The sequence below is a fragment of the Talpa europaea genome (assembly GCF_964194135.1).
Source record: "Talpa europaea genome assembly, chromosome: 11".
NCBI lineage: Eukaryota > Metazoa > Chordata > Mammalia > Eulipotyphla > Talpidae > Talpa > Talpa europaea.
In genome coordinates, this window is record NC_140078.1 from 3,078,716 (window position 1) to 3,098,413 (window position 19,698).

Below are 19,698 nucleotides of genomic sequence, written 5' to 3' on the forward strand. Positions count from 1 at the left end.
TGCATCTGGGCTGTTTTGCCTTGTGAGGCAGGTGAAGGGATGAAGTTGCTGGACAAGGTGAGAGGAAGTCACACGCCTGTGATCTGGACCTCTGTTGCAAAGGCTCAAGTCTAAGGCAACATCTAACCGCAGGAGGAGGTCCCAGTTCTGGGATCAAGGCTGAGTGGCAGGTCAGGAGGGGGCCAGGAGGTGAGGGAGCTGAGAGCCAGGCATGGCCTCTGTTCCCAGCTCTCCGAGGACAAAGAAGTGCTGCTTTGTCTCTGCACTACTCACCTCCCATCACACCTGAGCTCAGGATTGCCTGAGCACCTACTATGTGCAGGCATTGCTCTGGGAACAAGAAAGCCCAGGTGGGTCCCTCACAGAGATGCTGCTCCCTCAGGGCCTTGGGGGCTGTGGCGAGTTCTCTGCTCCAATCCCACACGGTGCCACAAGCCCTTCTTTGACAAAGGCCGAGTTTAAAATGTCCCGCTCACCTCCTCAGAGCCGCTACAGCTGCCAGAGGCTGACATCGCTCCCTGTCATCACTGGAGCCTCGCAACACCTCTTGCCCAGTTCCTGCAGTCGCGGCTGATGCCACGCAGGGTGTGCCAGCATCTCCCCCCCACCCACCAGGGAGAGTTCAAAGAATTTCCTTTTATTCTAAGGCTTTGCCCCTCCTTGAGTAAGCCTGGAACCATTCCACTCAGACTTGGGATGGAGGAGACCCCAGGATGTTGGCGTTTTAATTGAGGCTGGATCTGAAATGTCCAGAACATTCAGGAATGTTTACATGTTCTTTACACATAATAGTCGCTGGCGCGGTTCCCCGATCCGCCTCCCTGCAGACTCCTACAAAGACAGTTGTCTGCCACTCCCTTCAGGAAAGCCGAGTTCGCTTACATTCTTCTTCACAAGAGAGAAAGGAGAGGCTACAGAGAAAAGACAGTGGAAACAAACACCCTTCTTTAACGGACTCGGCGAGTCCCCCTCAATTTCTGACAGTCACCCCAAGGCCTCACACTGATGCTGACTTGCCGGTCACCTGTAACGGCGCGGGAGGCCACATACGCCCACTCGAAAGTAAAACCGACGCGCACCGAATGGGACTGAATCGCAATGTCCCTGCCGCCTCCATGTCCATAAATAAGCTACGTTTGAAACTGCTACAGACCCAAGCCAGGCAGTGACCGACAGTAAAGGCACCGCGTCGCCCTGTCTCTCAGATCTCGTTTTCTAGCCACTCTGGACGGAGTTGCAGCTGGAGCCTAAGAGCCGGGCCCGGGGGTGCTGGAGGAGCCGGGAAGCTGCCCACACGTGCCAGCACCATGTCTCCCTCTCTCGTTGGCTGGAGGTCGGCGTTTCCTACCCTGTCATGTCATCATACTCCATGCGCGGTCTCCTCTGTGTTGTAGAAAACGATTGGGACACACAAGTACAAGCAGATAATCACCCCAAATCCGCCCTGCGCAAGGGGGGCTCTACTGATGTGGATATGGAGGTTGCAAGCCCTGCACTTGGGCACGGCTCGAGGGGTGCCACACAGGCCACCCCCAGTGTATGGAGGGGAGCCGGGGTGCCCCTGAATCACAGTGAGGGCAGCTGACGGTCAAAGCACCACGTTGATACCCAGGACATGGCGTCCAGCGGGCCTGGCTCTTCCCGGCTTGCTGCCCTCTGCCCTGGACAGGCTGGATGAGCGCTGCCCTCTGCCCCGTGTGTGGGACAGGGGAAGATGGTCTTCCCGGGCAAATGGTCGTGCCCGAGTGCAGGGCTTGCAACCTCCACATCTACATCAGTAGAGCCCCCCTTGCGCAGGGCGGATTTGGGGTGATTATCTGATTGTATTTGTGTGTCCCAATCGTTTTCTAGAACACAGAGGAAACCGCGCATTGAAGGTGCAATGCCTTTATGGTTCTTGTGCAGTCAGAAGTCACAGAGCGTTTGAACTTCATTTTGGCCGCCGGTGCTTCAGTGACGGCTACTCTAGCATTTGGACCCGACTATTTTCTTTGAAAAATTTTAAACCATTGCAAAAATGGGGAAAAAGATAATTCATAAACCCTGCATCGTTTACCTGGAAGCACCGACTCCTGGCACCTCTTCACACCCCCGTGCGGCTGTTGGTGTGTATTTAGACACTGGCACGCACTGAGGTGTGGCCAGACCATTTGAAAACAAGTTGCAGATGTCATGTCCCTTCACTCTCAAATATGTCAACACGTCTCCTAAAAACAAGGACGTGCTTCACAAAACAAGGACACAGCTCCAGTATCACTGCCTCATCTACAGAACGAACTCGGAATTAATAACGACATTCCAGTGTTCAGGCCACGTCCACATTTTCCAAAATTAGCCTTCCTTAGCCTTCTTGGCTGTCGTTACTTGTGTTTGTTTCTACAAGCCAGGACTCCTTCCAGGATCGCACATTGCGCTGTCAGGGTCTGTCATTCTCAACCCAGGACAATCCACCCCTTTTCTTTCTTTCATAACATTGAGGCTTTTTCCGGAGAGCCCGGATTTTGTTATGGTTTGGTTGCATCCTAAGTATGTGACCTTTATTCAGCCTAACTGTCATGTCTGCTCTGCCCGAGTGTGTGGGGAAATTGAGTGGCACCCCCGTCCCTGTTGGCACTCACTCCACAAGGTGGGTGTCTCTAGACTAAATCTGGACCAAGACCTGAAAAGACCCGAGGGTGCAAAGCCACATCTCACCAAAAAGGAAGGCAAAAGGGCAAATCCAAGGGAGAAACAATTGGGACGATGCAGGGTAAAAGTGATCCTACATGGAACCGTCATTAAAAACTGCTGACATGAAAGAAACCCCCCAAAGCAAATCACCCCCTGCCCCCACAAATACTAGGGTAGCTAAAATATTTACACACATTCTACACGAGAGGCTGCCACTGGGCCATGCATCCACTAGTGAGTCTGTTATTACCACTGTGATGGTAAAGAACATACCGGAATCACATAAGCAGGCTCCCCATCAGGAATGGTGCATTTCATTTTTCCGTTCTAGTTAAAATACAGAAAGCGTGCAGCCGAGAAACGCTGGCACTTCCCTGTCCTTGCGTTCAAGCCATTTGGGGGGACACCATTCCTACTTTCTAGATAGTCTTTCATGATTCATGTCACAGGCGGGAGTTCCGTATGGAAGCCCCAGCTCTGGGGACACACGTCAGCCCGGAGGCTAGTGTGACAGTGATGTGCGGACCCCCTGAGGTGAGGACTCCTGGGGAGGTCGCGGCCGAGGTCCCGGGAAGAAGCAGAGTCAGGGAAGACACAGGCATGACCTGTGTCTTCAGCGCAGAGAAAGCTGAGGCTCTGGCACAGACTCATCTTGGGAGAGGTTTGCCAGAGGTGAGTGGACAGAGCGGGCGGCATCAGCAGCAGCCCGAGCTGGTTTCTGCTGGAAAGTAACTTTCATCCACCTCTGAGTCAAGCCGGCCGGGAGCTTCCCAGCGCAAGTTCCATTCAACCCCCCGAGTCAGTCTCCCCCCTCGCTACTCGCTAGTCTTTCTCCTCTGACCTCACGAGACTCTAAGCACAACTCACTTTCACCTTCCCCCCAGCAGGTTGTTGCCCGGGGCTGCTCGCACAGTCCCCGCCACTCACCCTGGGCACCCCGTCCACGGTGCTGGCTCCCCTCATGCTGGTGGCCGGCAGCTCCTTTGCGCCCCGCGGCTGCTATCACCGGGCTCCAGCGAGGATTGTGCAACGTCACCACATGCCTCTGCTTCTCAGAAGTCGAATTCCATGGAGCTATCTGACAGCATGGGAAACTGTCAGAGGTCCTGCAGCGGGTCTGCTTTCTGGAAGGCACGATAAGACCAAGCTGCAGGGGAGAAGGAGAGGAGGAGGAATTGAGGTCACACTCCCTCCTGACGAGTTGCCTCATTAAGTAGACACTATCGCACTTTTGTTTCATGAAACCACAAGGGAAAAACACCCCCACTCTTCTGCTTTAGAGGATGAAGTTCCACTTTGACTACCACCATGTACGATCCCCCAGCCCTCTCACCCCTGGGCTCCTGGGGGGCAGCTCCCTGGAAACAGGGTATGCTCATCTCCCTGGGCAGAGCCACGAGGCCGAATTTCTGAGTGGTCGTTTTTTCCTTCCTGTTCCCCGAAGGGGCCCTGCAACAGCTGGGGGGGCAAAAGGGATGCAGTACCTTCAAGGACCTCATCCCCCTTCTCTGGGGTGCACCTGCCCCGCTCTGACCTGCGCCCACCTTCTGGTCTCCACTCACAGCCCTGAACACCCTCCGAAGACAGCCCCCATCCCGGCCTCCACCCCGGTGCTGTGCTGAGCTCACAACACTGCAGATACTGGCTCTACTATCTCACCAGCGTACTGTGGGCACTTTCTAGAAACCACATCAACTGCTGCACTTCATTACCTGCCAGGATTTTTGCTCTCCCTTAATTCAGACTCGAAACAGTCAGAGACGGCCGGCAGCAGACAGATGGCTGGCGGGGCACAGTGGCATCTTGGTTTCATTTCTATAATCTGGTCCCGGTCCCTCTTGAGCGCGGCTCGGGCTGGCATCCAGCAGGCAGCCACCCTCTCCACTGCCTTCTTGCCCGGACAGCACGTCTGCTCAGGAACAGTGCCCTCACGTCTGGGTAGCTGGCCGGATGTGCTGAGGGAAGTAGTTCACTGATTTCTGGTGCATTTGATCCTTATTTTCAAATGTTATCCTTGATGGGAAAGAGCTTCGAGGGTTAAGCACTCGCTGACGTGTTGCTGATGGGAGGGGGGCACACGGACTGAGCGGGGGGCCCCAGAGTGAACACAAACCCGCTGAGCACCAAGTCCGAGAGGGAGATTTATAGGGAAGAGGAAGCGGGGAGGTGGGGACAGCCATGGAGGGGCAGCTTCAGGGGAAGGCAAGGTATGGAAGAGGCAGAGCTGGTCCACGGCTGCCGCAGCATGAGCATGCCGAACAAGCATGGCGTCAGCAAACTCCATTGAAGGACAAGCAAACACAGAGGACCGAGGCATCTGGCTGAGGCTGCGAGTAACAGCCTGTCGGGCAGATGTGTCTGTCTTCAGAGGAGACATATCATGGTGGTGAGTCCATGGCCATGCACGCGGTGAGGTGTTTGGGAGGCCAAGGCCAAGGCCATGTGGCAGCTGCGTGCCTTGCTGCTGCCTGTGTATTTTCCTAGGGGGCCCCTCTTGGCTCGTGGCCCCTCTGGCTCTACCATGTCCCTGGTGGATGTGGCTGGGCAGCATCTCAGGGGAGGAAGAGCTCCCTGGAGCTGAGGCTGAGGTCCACGTTCCCAGGTGGGGACGCGCGAAGCAAAGCCAAAGCTTTCATTTGTGCGTCTAGAGTTATTCGTCCATGGAAAAGCATTTCTAAGCGAGGGTGAAATTCAGCCCAAAGCCCCTTTCTACCAGCCTTTTCTAAAACAAGAATCCCATATCCCCAACCATGGAGGGAATGTTTAACTCGACCAACCAACCAACTGGTTTCTTCAACAAATAAACCGCCAAGGGATGTGGAACCTGACGAGGAAGAGACTTGGAAAACGCATCCTATTGTGATATTTGGGCCTGATTTGGATTTTGATTCAAAACAAATCTTTTCTAAAGAAATGTGAAGCCGACCAGATATCTGCTGTTAATAATGAATGTTGTTTTTAGGTGCATTGATGTTATGTTGTGTTTTAAAGAGTCCCTTTTCTCTGAGCTATGGAGTGAAATATTTGCAGATAAGATATATTTAAGGTTGGCGGCCACGAAATTCAAGAAAACAAAGCATAAACAAATAAGCAAGCAAGCAATTCCAGAAAGCAGAGCGTGGGTAGAGGTATTAGAGATGGGTGGTGACTGGGGAGCTTGTTCGGAAGCCTCAGCAAAGAGCGGCTACTGTGTTCCCCTGAGGGGAGAACAGCTTATCAGCAGCAGGGCAGGCCGGGCCCCTCGCCGGAGGCACGTGCTGCATTGGGAGGGAAGCACGTGGTGTGGTGAGTGAGGCCCAGGCCCACCAGGTGAGTGAATGTACCCTGGCGCCCAGTGGGGGCGCAGATGTGGCAGCCAGATTGCCCTCACCTCAGGGTCATGACTTGGAAGTTGGGGAATCTGAGTGGTGGGCTGGTGGGGCCTCACTGTGCTATACTGTTAACATTACATTCTAAAACAACGGTTTTATTTAGATGTAATCCAGGGCCTCCCTGGTGGCGCAAGGGGTGAAGCACGGCACTGTGAAGCAGCCTGCAGCCCCTGCAGCATGAGTTTGATCCCCGTCCGGCCAGGGAGCTACCCCCATGGGTCAGCAGGCCTCTCCTGTCTCGCCCGCTGCTCCTCTTGGCAGTGTGTTTCAGTCCACCTGCTCTGTTCCCCACTCTGTCTCTGGTGAATCCTCTCACCCCCCGCACCTCTGGCCTGTACCCCAGCTCTTGTATGTATAAATAAATCAATCTTAAAAAAAAAAAGATGTAATCTACATGACACAAGTTTCTTCCTTTTAAAGACTATTCAGCGTCTTTTCGGATAATCACAGTTGCACAACTATCACCACTGTGTAATTTCAGACCATTCCCATCACCCCAAAATGAAACCCCAGGCCACCAGCAGTCGCTCCTTCTCCTCCCCAGCCCTGGCAACTGCTTTTTCTAGTGTATGATTGACTCTCGGATGCATTTGAAAAGATGCCAAAAGCAAGGATGAGACTTGCTCAAGGCCAGACGGTGATGTGACAGGCTTTGAACTCAGGTGTCCCAGGACAGCAGACTTCACACCAAATCAAGTTTGGGCGGTTCCTGGCACCTGTCTACGTCCTGACAATTCTCCCTATATAAAGGGGGACTCTGAGCCACACAATGGATGAAAAAGCTATAATCTGTCTCTTTCCTTGTAGGAAAAGGTATGAAGACACTACAAAAAACTAAGACTAAGAGGTAGTTAAGATTTGACTGAGAGTAAAAAAAAAAACAAAACAAAACAACTCAGACACCAGGTAGGTGGCTATCAGACACGCAGAGCCTCCGTGTGGTGTTGGGTCCTTGTTTTCCTGGATAAAAGGCTGAAGTCATTTCACTGAAATGTCTTTGGGTTTAGACAAGCGAGGCTGGGATACACGCACGTATCGGAAGAGGCACTAATTCTAGGTAACGGGGTGGCTTTCGTAACACCCTGTGGCCTGCAGGTTGAGACACTGTTCAGGAGAACCGAATTAGGGCAACTCGAATGAGGTCATTTTCCCCTTTGCCACACACGTGCTACTGAGAACGGCACTTGGGGATGATAAACACTCTTCTCTGGATCCAGTGAGTGGTCCCTCCACCCCCAAGGGCCTGGCTTCTGCCTGCCGACCTAGTTTTTGGATGCCGTCATATTTTCACGTGGCATTTGGCCCCCAACCTCCGGGACTGGTAGGATTCAAGCCCAGGGCTGTCCACGTCGGACAGCAGGGTTGGACACCAGACGTTAGCATGTACAGCATGGAAGGGCTGTCGGGAAACTGAGACCCAGGGGAGAGGGAAAGAGACGTCACCCACCTAGGGGGTGGGGGGCGAGGGGCACGAGCCCAGGGCCAGAGGCAAACGGAGGAGAGCTCTGGAAACGTCGCACGAGATTCCCGAGTTCTACCCGTCCTCGCTCAGATCCAGCGGGTCACCTCTGAAGCCGCCTCTCGCCCTGTCCATCTGCCCTGCTTGAGTTCTTGAAACAGCCTCATGTTACGCGCCTGAGGAACCGGTCTTTTCCAGCTGTTTCTGCAGATTCTCATGGCAACCGGTTCCTCACTTAGAACATCTCATGATGTGCTAAATTAAAATAGGAACTTTCGTGGTTGAAGCATGTGTTGGGGATTCTGATGACCCTCTTTAATTACAGGCGACGACACTATCGCCCAGAAATGACCTGCCCTATTCCTTAGAACTCCAGTGACAGAGCTGAGACCAGACGACCCCACAAAATCGTCCTTCCCAAGTAGACCAAAGTTTAAGGCAAAAGGGAGGTTTTGCTAAATGACCCAAAGAAGTGGAATTACAGCACAGACAGACAAGAGGAAGGACACACAGCTACGAGACCGACAAAACAGGAAACAGAAAAGCGCCACTGTTCAGACATGGAGAGGTTCAAAGCAAGCTCTAAAAAAAACAAATTAGCTTTAAATAATCATTCCATACAAAAGTTTATTTTAGAAATCACGTTATCTTAAAAAAACATAGACGTTGTAAGTCCTTAGCCTGACTGGATGTTCTTTACCATGTGAACACCAGGGTGTCATGCGGGTGGTATAATCAACAGGGGTGGGTACCAGCCCAAGGACCATTCCTGGCATGTGCTAGTCCAGGTATCAACGTGACTTTTAAAAGACAAAAAAAAAAAAAAAAAAAGGTGTCTTTAGGAAACGCAGTCTCCTGACCCCGTAAGCTGCAGGTCCACAGGTGAGCCTGTCCCCATACCTGGGAACAGCGGGCGTGGTTATTTGAATGAATCAACAGTTAAAAAGGCCCAATGGACTGTCAGGAGGGCAGAGTAGCCTCTCGTGCCAGTGTCAGAGCAGAACAGAGGGGGCACCCCTGCCTCAGTGTCAGGCTGAAGGCAAAAGTCAGAGAGGGGGAATTCTGGCCAGTGTTTCTTGGTGGAATGGTGAGCCTTGCTCCTCCTCAGTGGCACCTTTCAGTTTTACAAAAGGGATGGCCGAGGTCCAGCACTGGAGAATCTTAACGCAAAATGAAGTTTAAACTCACTATGGACCCAAAGATAGTTCTTTTAAAAATCTGAACTTTTTCATTGGACATGTTCAGAATGCTGAAGCTGGCTTTACAGCCCAAAGCCTTCACATGCTCCTCACGGACGATGACCGAAGGAGTCCTGTGCCAGAAACCTCAAGGAGACGTAAAGCTCCTGCAGGGTAAAGCAATTACTTTTACCTTAATCTTTAAACTATTTCTATCAAATGATCCCAGATTATATTTCTAGGTTCTCTCACCTAGAGAACGAGGTATCTGTACTTGGGGTTAAATATAAACCAAAGCTGATCTTGGTGAGGGAAATCCAGGGGCCACTGACACAGGTGAATAGAGACAGCTGCCTTCTAAGAAGGCTCACAATAAAGAAACCTGTGCCAGCTGGTTAAATGCAAAACTCTTCAGACGACATGGTTGTCCTGGGCATCCCTGAGGAGCAATTACAGTTCACACTGAAAAGAAACTGAAAAATAAGATTTAAAGTTACAAATGAACAGTCAATTGACAATAATCATTCCTGAAGGTAAGCACGCCTAAGCGCGCCAGCCGGCTGACCTAACTAGATCGGCTACCTCTCCCGTTAGGTTTCCCAGGAAGCGGGTATAACCTTATCCAGAAATGCATTTACTGAAGACAAGCAAGGCTGGTTACCAGGACAGTGTGGGTGGTGTGAGGGAAGACACATGCCTCTGAATCTTCAGGAAAAACTGGCCATTCATTTTATTGAAGTGGAAAAATGTGTAATGCTAAGATGAAAATCTGAGCTTTATTAGCAGAATGATGTCACTCTAGACAGAACTGATAAGATTCTCTCAAATGGTTTTACAGGCACCAAACTCTTGATTCCCAGAGCCGTGTGCCTAGGCGCCTGCTAAGTATGATGGGTGTGCAATGTGAACACCAGTGGACAAAACCACCCATGAAAATTCCTCACAACAGATCCATTTGAGTCTAGAAAGCACTTTAATGCTCTATCCTTCTTCAAATGATCAAGAAATTCAAGAGAAAGAGCAAGTCCCGTATTTACAAAATCGATGAGAATCACACTGTAATAACCAGTGAATGTAGAACAAGCGCAAAGATCTGCGATTCCAACTTTTCCCACCATGATTCTACATCAAGGTAAAAAAAGATTCTTTTGTACAAATCCGCGAGGGACGTAGAGGCGGCAGCACAACGGCCGCAGACGGTGCAGTGACTTACTACGAAGCTGTGAGGGCCGGAGAGGGCAGGCCCACAGGGCAGCGCCGGCAGCCCTAGTCCGTGGTGGACCTCCGGTACCAGAAGCGCGCTCGGAAGTCATCGCTGCACGTCATGAAGCCGGGGTTGGTGGGCGAGTGGACGATGCAGCGCACGATGTTGTTGTGGCCCAGGGAGAGCAGGTTCCGGCGCTCTGCCGTCCGTGAGTCCCAGCAGCAGAGGCTGATGGTCCTCTCGTCGGGCAGCAGCACGTAGTCCTCAGTGTGGTTGAAGACGGCCTGTGTCCGGTGCACCTGCCGCCCGCTCAGGCCCGCGCCTGCGGAGAGAGCAGAGGTTAGGGACTTCCGACTCCCTCCTCAGACCTTCAGAGCAACTGTCATCTGCTGGTCAAACAGCAATTCAACACACCGTCATCGTGCGATTCTGGGCCCTCCAAGGTTTGCTGTTCTGGAGCACATCTAGGCAAAAAAAACCCTTTGAAACATTATGTATGCTTTTTTGATCGTAGTTTAAGCCAACTTTACTAGTGCATTTCCCTGCTTTTCCCAGCTGTAAGTATCCTGTGGCCCAGAAGCACCGCTCCTTAATAATTTTTCTCACACTAGGGGAAGAACACTGTGATGAACACTCTGCAGAGAACACATTCCCTTAGGGTTAAATTCTCATGAACAGACCTGCTGTGCTGTATGAACGTGTGCTCTCCGAAAGTGAGCTTCCCGTAATTTTCACAGCTGAGACAAAAATTACGTATTTTACACATATCATATAACCTATATTTAAAACACCTGCCCGAGAGCCAGTATGTTGGCGAACAACCGTTCCAAGTCCCTCTCTGGTGTACCTTACTTGTAAAGCACGTGCTTCAGCATGTACATCACACGCTGTTTTCACTCAGGAATAGAGGCTGAAGTGTGGACACGGCGTACTAGACACCACCACCAACTGGGCATCAGATGTGGATTCAGCAGTTATCAGTGATGTGACCGTGGGCAAATCACTACATGTCGAAACCTTAACTTTCTCCTCTGTTCCGTGGGGACCGCCAGAGCACCCACGCAGGGCTGCTGTGGGGTCTACACGAGGGACCCCGCATGCACAGCCTTGCCGCACACAGCATTTATTTTCTGGAGGCCACGTGCTATGAAAGGATGTGCTCGGTGTTTCTGCTGTCCACCCCCCAGAGGATGCTAGGAGTCACCCTCCCATCCACTGACCTTTCCAGGTAGGATTTCTACAAGTGGAAGAATGGGTCAAAATAGATGTATTTACAAGTTGGATGTGCACCGTGCTTCAGAAATCTTTCACCAATTGACATGCCTAACAACAGTGTGATTTCCTGAAATGCTTCTCACTATTAGATACCACGCTTCATATGTCTACTTATGTGATGAGTCCAGCACATTAACTTTGTTCCAATTTAATTGTTAGCATCAAAATTTCTAATGTTTTCTTGGTAGTTTTTCCATTTTCTCAGGAGCCCCCAGAATTCTAACATTAAAACTGGAAATAGATCTAAATGTGTAGACAGAGGTCTTACCTGTAAATGAAAAAAAAAAAAAAAAAAAAAAAAGGGGGGGGATTTGCATATAAATTCAGTGTCATCTTTTCTGAAAAATCAAATCCCAGCTCTGCACCAAAACACATTCAACCAAAAACCATCCCAAACATTCATAAAGTAAAACAAGTGGCTGACTTCTGTCAAATCACATTTCTGATTTGACACTTGCATGTTCCCTTCTGTAACAAGCACACAGTCCTATGTAGAAACAGAGACATTTTCCCAAAAAGCCTTAGACAATACTTGCTAGCAGAGCCACCACTCCAGAAACAGATGGCTGGGCCGGGGCTGCTGGGAGCCCGACCAGGCAGGCTGTGCTGCACCCTAGTGGCTGCCAGGCCACTGTCTCCGGCGCCCTCCAGCGGCGACATGATGCCCCAGCAAAGCCCCTCACAACAGTGCTTGCCAGTGAGCTTAGAGGCACGGTCGAGATTTCAGCAAATTTCTTTCACAACAGAGAAAAACCAGCTGAGTTTCCTGGAAGTTTTCTACTTGCTGCCATAGGTACAGGAGAGTAAGAGAATATTTTAAGAAACACTAGACATTATATACGCCAAGACTCGACCACCACTACTAAGTTTAAATAGATCTCACCATAAAAAGTGCTGAGGTGGCACAGCTATTACCAATTAGTGACCGATGTGAATTACTGGCAATGAGATGAAATCAACCTCGCTTGTCCTGTCTGAACGGGTGGCCCACTTTAACTCAGAACACTTGTGGTCTCACTTGGGCGCTACCTCTGCTTTCTTAGTACACACCTGTACACAACTGCCAATTTATCCCACGGCCTGAAATACTGGGCCAGGATCTTCCCTCTGGGCTGAAGAGTTAGGGTGAAAGTTTCTCTAACACATCCACTGAGGTCCACCGAGGCTTTTCTCTGGACTGCTGTCCTGGTTTTTGCGGGAGGTGTGTGGCCCATGGTTTGTAAGTGGACCGCCAGGCTCTCCAATGCTCCTGGCTGGAATCAGTCCTAGATTAAGCTGTGATGTACTGGAAGAGGGAAGAATCTGGGGTTCTATCTCCAGCCCTGCCTTTTACTCAGGGCAGCCTGGGCTAAACCACCGAGCCTTAATTTCCCCTTATCCAATAAGGGATAACCTCTGCCTCACTCAATGCAGATTTTACATGGATCTACTGTGAAGACCTAAACAAGTTCTGGAAAATGTGACAGAAAAGTTTAGTGACACCAATTATTCACATACCTGTGTATCTGACCAGTGTTCGTCCTGTTGATATTTCCCAAAGTTTAGCTACAGAGTCTTTTCCACTCGAGAGAATGTATTTAGAATTTTTGGAAAAAATAGCAGAACAAACTTCAGCACCATCATGTGCTTTCTCAAATGTGGTGATGCATCGATTTGAAACGCCATCCCATAATTTGATGCAGCCGTCCTTGCTACCAGTTACGTACATATTGGCACTAGGATTGTAATTAACAGAGCAGATGGCATCGGTGTGCTGATCTTGAGGATTGCAAGAGACAAAACACTGAAATGTGTTGATATCATAAAGCCGAAGAGTAGGATGCTGAGTCCCAACAAGGATGAAGTCTCCGGAAGGATGAAAAGAGATGGAACGCAACATTTCCGCTTCCTGTTAGGACAGAGATGTTGATACTAAATGACCGACTGGTGAGCAATCAGATCCAAAGGAAAGTGGACAATATGCGGCAGATGCAAAGAATTCATAAAACGATGATTAAATATGACACAGGTGTGAGAAAGAACAAAGTACTTTCTGGAACATATGGCAGTGTCATTTGAATAAAGATTTCCAAAAATACATATTTACAGGTAAGAATGTTCAAAAAACCCAAAAACGAGCATTGTAAAGGAATTTGTTTGCAAAGAATACTCGGTGAACTCACAGCAGAACAGGTCAATCTAGCACACATTCATGGACAATTAACGAATGAAGAAAAACACAACACAATTGCCCATTTGTCCCAAGGGCCTAAATACTGTGTACAAAATTAAGTTTATCATTAAAAGAAGGAAGCCACTACTCAAAACATTAGTATCCTGATGCGCATATTCAAAATATGGATGAAATGTATCACTTTTTGAGCAAGCACCTGGTAGTGTGAACTAATTTTCTGATCCCCACCTCCTCAAATTCCACTTTAGCAAAGTTGCATGTGTTCTGTTTTTGAAAAGGGATCTGCGACGTTTTAAAGAATGATATGGAGTCTCAATTCTGGCTGCTCGAGTTGGGACCAGCATCAGCCCCATTGGGCCGAGGAAGTGGGTGCCCGATTACCCACGAACCGCGTGCCAAGGAAACCTGCCCTGCGAGCCACTGGCAGCAGGTGCGCTTGCCGCTGCGCTCCTGCTCCATAGGATGAGCGCTTCGGATTGTTCTTAAAAAGAGACTCGTCCATAAGACAGCTTACTGCATGTAAGAAAAAAGTTAAAGCTCTTTTTCAAATATTCCTAACCTGAATATATTTGAAGGCTCTTTTTGCAGACGGTTTGGAATAATCAAATAATTTAAGCGTATAATCCCTGGACCCAGAGGCCAGGATCTGCTCTGTCGGGTGGAAAGCGAGGCATGTGACTTCATCCACGTGGTCATAGAGAGTCCGAATCACTGGGTGGTTTTCCATGTTCTGTTGTGCAGTCTCATTCATCATGACCTAGACCAACGAGAAGAGAGATGCTCAACGGGTAAAATCTGTCTGAATCAAAGCATACGAGCTACGGCCGGACACTAATGCTGACGTAAGCTAGTTTCCCATTCTTCTGAGAACGAGTAACGAAAGGCACAGGGCAGGGGTCAGGCGGTACCTCGATGGGCATGGCGCTTTTGGCCAGCATCCTTTCCGTGTCCAGGATCTTTATGGAAGCGTCGGCAGAGCCGGTGGCTATTAACTGCCCATCTCTACTGTAGGTCGCAACCCGGCACGGGCCTTTATGAGAGGTGACGTAGCACGTTTCATACTCTGAAGCCTCTGGGGACATAGTCTGGACATCTGCATCAAATTCCAGGTCGATTCCTGTGCCAGGGGCGACTGTATCTGAGCGACCGATTGCATACTGAACTGCAGTATCGTCATTTTCCATTCCTGAAAGGTAAAAGGAAAGTATTTTTTTTTCTGAAAAGCCAATACAAAGTTCTGCATGTAGAGTTGAAACAGAAGCTGACCAGCGTCCACTCACTGTTCTGGAGGTTCATGGCTCTTAGTACCTTATAAATCTGTGTGTGCTCACAGGGCGCCACACCACGAAAGGGCGAGGGGGGCGCATGCGGCTGTGGAAGCTCAGGCCCCACCTCCTCTCACTTTTGCCTCCGGAGTTTACTACTTTAACTACAAGTATAGAAAGTGCAAAAAAAACCAAAAACAAACAAACAAAAAAACCCCACAAGAAATAAAAAGCAGTCCTGTAAACTGTCCATTTTCTCCCTACCCTGCATTTTAGGATTTACAGCGCATAGTAGCAGCTGTGACACTCATTAAGTAAGATATGCTGTAAACATTTACACCAGTAAAGCAGTTTTCAAAGACTGTTATTTAAAGTGAACTTTCCATCAAAACTAGCATCACAAGTTAAAAACAACTTGCCGTCTCACAGAAACACGATTAGGCAGCACAGGGCAAGGCAGGAAAACAGATGAGCAAGAAAATAAAAAGAAGCCTGGCTCTGGGCAGGCCTCGGGGGACGGCAGCGGCCCTGTCACTTAACAGTGCTGTGACCTGTCTGAATTAAGGAGCTGGTAATGCTGCTAGCTTCACTATGCTGCCATGAGGCTCACAGGGAGTCAGGCAAGTATGCCAGGTATGCATTAAAAAAACACCACCTGGTGATGACAACAAGCTCCTGCTGGGTCTCTTATGGCTACAGGAACTTGTGTAATTACTTCACACTATGTCAGTTGTAGTCACTTTATTTCCTCGGGACAAATTTTCACCACTGGCACTGTCAGGTCGAAGCCTATAAACACGCTTGGTAATTCTCTATTTTAATGAGTATCTTCTATGATCCAGGCAGGAGCCAGGATGCACTGTGGTACAAGACAAGGTGCTGATCTTTTTTGAGCTTGCTGTCATTTTGGGGAGATATGTGTGTAGGGCGTGGACGGTGAGGAAAACAATCCAAAGAATCACAATTCAGACAGCAATTCTGTTATGAAGCAAATGGGATGGTTGTGGTAGAGTAATGGGGAGGTCAGAGGAGAGCAGCGTGACTTTAGGAGGGCTGAAGACTCAGGTAACATTTGAGCTGGAACCTGAAGGGTGAGGAAGACAATAGTCATGTGCCACTAAACGCCTCATATGTGACAGTGGCTCAGAGACACTGCATCACACAGCCCAGGATTACAGGAAACACAGCAAGCATGCCAGGCTTACAGTGAACGGTTGGCCCACCCAGACTTGTGTAGCTGCACTCTGTGACAGTTGCACAAAATGCACTTTTCAGAATGCATTCACGTCTTTTGGGATGCATGAATGTATAATGACAAAATGTTCCAGATAATCTGTATAAAGACGCTGAGACGAGAACCACACTTGAAGGCGTGGCTACTGCTTACTCCCTCAGTATCTAGCACAGAAATAATCTGGAAAAATTTGGATGTGGGAAAGAAACAGAAACCTCCTGGTATCATGAATGCCCACCCAAGGACTACCGAGTTTGATGAGATGCAGGAGCTGCTCCGAAGGCGCACAGACAGACTGAGGCTTGATCTCGTTGATGAGGCCGTTAGCAATGCTGATATAGCCATCATAGAGCAGCTGGCTAATGATCAGCTTGTAGAGCTGCTGGCGGTCCTTCAAGCCCACTTTGGTTCTGTACATCTTGGAGATACGTGGAGACAATTTTCTCGCAAGCTAAAAAAAAAGAGAAAACGGGTGGTGAGGGCAAAGATGCTGTAAGTCAGAAAAGCAACAAAGGAATCTGCTCATTCTGACTAGCTCTTCAGTCAGTGACCTGTCTCTCTAAAATCAGGCTCTTCAGCTGTTAAACAAGTTGCTCGAGGTTAACAAAGATGGTGTATGCAGTGTAAGGAGTACAGCGGTGCACAAACGTTGTTCAAGTCACGTTAGTTTAACCTCCAGTTAAGCACTTGCCAGCTAACCTCCAGTTAAGCAGAATCTCTTCATCAACTTTTCTTCCCTGCCAAACAACCCACCTGTGATTTTTAAAAAACAAAAACAAAAACAAAAAAAAACCTGCTATCCCAGAATCTTCCATTTCTTCTGTTAATAAAAAAGACTGGTGTTTGCAATAGGCAAGACAACTGTTATAGTTGGATGTCTAGAAATAACTGCTTCTACTCAAATGTTTATTAATGCCAGTTATATTCATTCTTAAAACATGTTTAAAGGCAACCCAGCAGGTTAAAGCACATAATTTGATAGTAAACCAAAACAGGGGGCACAAACCTAAGTTTTAAGACTTTGGAAAGGTTCAAAGGTGAACTGTTTAAAAAAATTGGTGAAACAGTAAAAATTGGGAAGGATCATGCACTTAAGATTGATGTGCAAGTCTCCAAGTTCTGCTTTAGTCTTTCAAAGTGAAAAGGAAAATTGCAGATGATGGTTTTAAGTTTATGCCAACAAAGAACTCCAACTTATGGTCCTGATTAGATAATCTGATGAACAAAAGTAAATGTCTGTATGTGTATGTCTGGACAGATACTGGAAGGGTGCAGGAGCCTAGGGACAGCAATAAAGAATGAAAGCTGCAGACAAGTAGTCACAGCAGAGATGAAAGCTGGAAGGTAGGGCCTGGGAGAAATGGATGAAATATAAGAGTGAGCGCTGTCACCAGGACCTCCTGGTCTTGCAGTACTTTACAGGGGTAACTCTGGAAGAGGAGGGCTATAAAGGGGTAAAAATCATTTTCTAACTGCAAGTCCCTATGAAGAATTACTGAGACTACAGATCATAATAATAGTTAATATTTACTCAGTGTTTCACCTGGTTTTAGCTCTATCCTCAACACCATCCTATAAAGGAAGTCTTCTAATTTCTTGTTTACAGATGAGGAGGGGAAATAACTCTCCCAAGGTCTCACAACTTGCGTCTGAAGGCACCAGGATTAGAATACAGAGGGTCTGACTCCAAAGACTGTTGTTACCTACCATTACCTATACTGCTGCTCCTAAAAAACTTAATAGTAATATTCAACATAGCAGCACGTTATGCAAGCGCACAACAGGTTAACACCTACATCAGCCTTAATCTAATCCTGTTTTACAGATGGCCAACCCAAGGCCCAGAGACCAAACAGCTTGTGAATGGCATAGCCTGGACCAGGCTCCTTGACCCCACAGCTTGAGCTCTAATGTGCTGTGCTGACGGGATGAACAGCTAACCTGCAGTTAAGCCCTTGCCAGACACCGCGCTCAGAACTGTGTAAGCTTTAGCTCACCGAATGAATTCAAGCCCATGCAGAAGCAAATGTACTTTTTATGCTTGATCAGACAACACAGGGACAGAGTAGTTGATGATGGAGCCGGCTCAAAGCGATGCAGAAACTCAATAAAAGTAAAAGTGGCTGCAGTGGCTTGTCCAAGTCAGAGTGTTCGCCAGGATGGCGCAGGCGGGAGCCACCTAGTCCCTATTTTGTCTTTTCACTCCCGCCTGGTGCATCCGGGCACGTACAAAGAGATTAAACAGAAGGAGGAAAAACACACAAACAAACAACAGGGCGAGCCCCCGCTTTTCAACTCCTGCAGAACGTTGGCTCGCCGGGCCAGGGGGACCCTAAACCCCATCCTCAATTTGCAGGGGGCGCCGAGGTCCGCGGCCAGGAAGCAGTCACCCAGGCTGGTTTCGCCGGGGCTGGAAGGACCGGGAGGCGAGCACAAAGGCCCGCTCCCTGGGGCTGTGCTGCGACCTCGGGGCCGGGAGCGGCTGCGAGCGCGGCCTGGAGGAGGGAGCGTGCAGGCCCGGCCCGGCACTCGGGGGTCGGCGCAGGACGCGCAGCTCGCTCGGGACACCCCCCGCCTCGCCCCAGTCCCCCCTGGCGCCTCCGAAAGGCCCAGCCACCCGCCCCAGCCACGCGCTCCGCCGCCCGGGCGCCCCGTACCCGCTAGTCCGGCCCTCTGGGTCCCCAGCTCGCTGCTAGAAAAATGGAGGCGCGAATCCTGCTCGATCGATCGCTCGGAGCTCACGCCCCTGCGCATGCGTCCAGGGCGCCGCGCCGAGCGCCGCGCTATCGAACGTGCCCCCGTCTCCGGCCCTTCTCGCCATCTTACTTACTGGTGCGTTCGAGGAGTTCGCGCTCCTGCTCCCACCTTATCTCGGACGCGAGGCCCCCGGCGCCAAGGGGCTGCGGTCCCACGGGCAAACGTCTGATCCCGGCGGCACCGCGGCCGCTACAGTCGCCGCGGGACTGGCGGGCCGTTGGCGCCACCGCTTCCGGGGCCTGGCGGGGCCAGTGCGCCTGCTCGTCGCCTGCGCCTCAGCCCGTGACGCCGGCGGCGAGTTCGCGGGGAGCCAATCAGAAGGCCGCGCCGCTGCGGCCCGGGCCAATCAGCGCGCGCAGCGGAGGGTTTAACTCCTATTTAAAATGAAGACGCTTTGAATCGTAACGGCTGCGCTCCCGGAGGACTCGGCGCCGGGTCTGAGGCGGCGCTGACGGGTGCGTGGGCCCGGGGGCCGCGCTGCGCGGCGGGCGGCGTTGGGGGAGGGTGTGCGGCGGGGCGAGGAGGCCGCCCAGGCCGCCCTCGCCCCCCGCCCGCCTCCCTGCGGCCCTGGAGTCGGGGCGCCCTGGGGTATTGAACCCCGGGAGTGGGGGGTCGTTGCCTGGGGGTGGGGGGAGGGGCGCCTCCCATTTGGGCTCGCGTTCGCTGAGAGCCGGGGAGAAGAACAGGGGCCTCCCTCTCCGCCCCGGTGGGGCTCGGGGGGCCTGGCGAGCCCCAGGGCCCCTCCCAGCAGGCGGCGTCGCGAACGGGACAGGGGCCGGCGGGGGCTGCTCCGGGTGGGGCCCCCCGGGTCCCTTGTCCGGGCCGGGCGGCTGGCCAGCCGGAGGGGGCCACCTCCCCGAGCCTTCCCGGGCCGGCGCTTCTCCAGCGCTGGGCCCCGGCTCACCTCTGTCGGGGTTCCTCGGGGGTCCCTGGTAAAAAGGCCGACCCACCGCACACTCCACGGGGCAGACGCGCCGGCGCAGGACTCGGGTGGCCGACCCAGCGCTCCAGGTGATTCCAGGGGGCGTGGGAGCCGGTGATTTCAACCAGCCCCAGGGGTCGTCGGCCGTGTTAAATGGAGAAGCCGCCTGGTTAGCTTTGGGGTTGGGCCT

The 19,698-nt window shown here is 50.9% G+C and overlaps 2 protein-coding genes across 2 annotated transcripts in view; both read right to left on the minus strand.

The window, feature by feature from the left end:
* Positions 1–3,633, minus strand: part of CASS4 (Cas scaffold protein family member 4) — a gene marked incomplete at both ends in the record, with an annotated part of 29,316 nt that extends 25,683 nt beyond the window's left edge. The window contains one exon of the mRNA XM_084247525.1: positions 3,598–3,633. Coding sequence (XP_084103651.1) covers positions 3,598–3,633 — 36 coding nt within the window. The remainder of the gene's footprint in view (positions 1–3,597) is intronic.
* Positions 3,634–9,944: 6,311 nt separating this feature from the next.
* CSTF1 (cleavage stimulation factor subunit 1) lies at positions 9,945–16,247 on the minus strand (the record flags this gene model as incomplete). Its single annotated transcript, XM_084248222.1, has 5 exons — positions 9,945–10,204; positions 12,655–13,045; positions 13,890–14,087; positions 14,239–14,516; positions 16,079–16,247. The coding sequence occupies 5 exons, from the start codon at positions 16,245–16,247 to the stop codon at positions 9,945–9,947; spliced, it is 1,296 nt and encodes a 431-aa protein (XP_084104348.1).
* Positions 16,248–19,698: the final 3,451 nt, after the last annotated feature.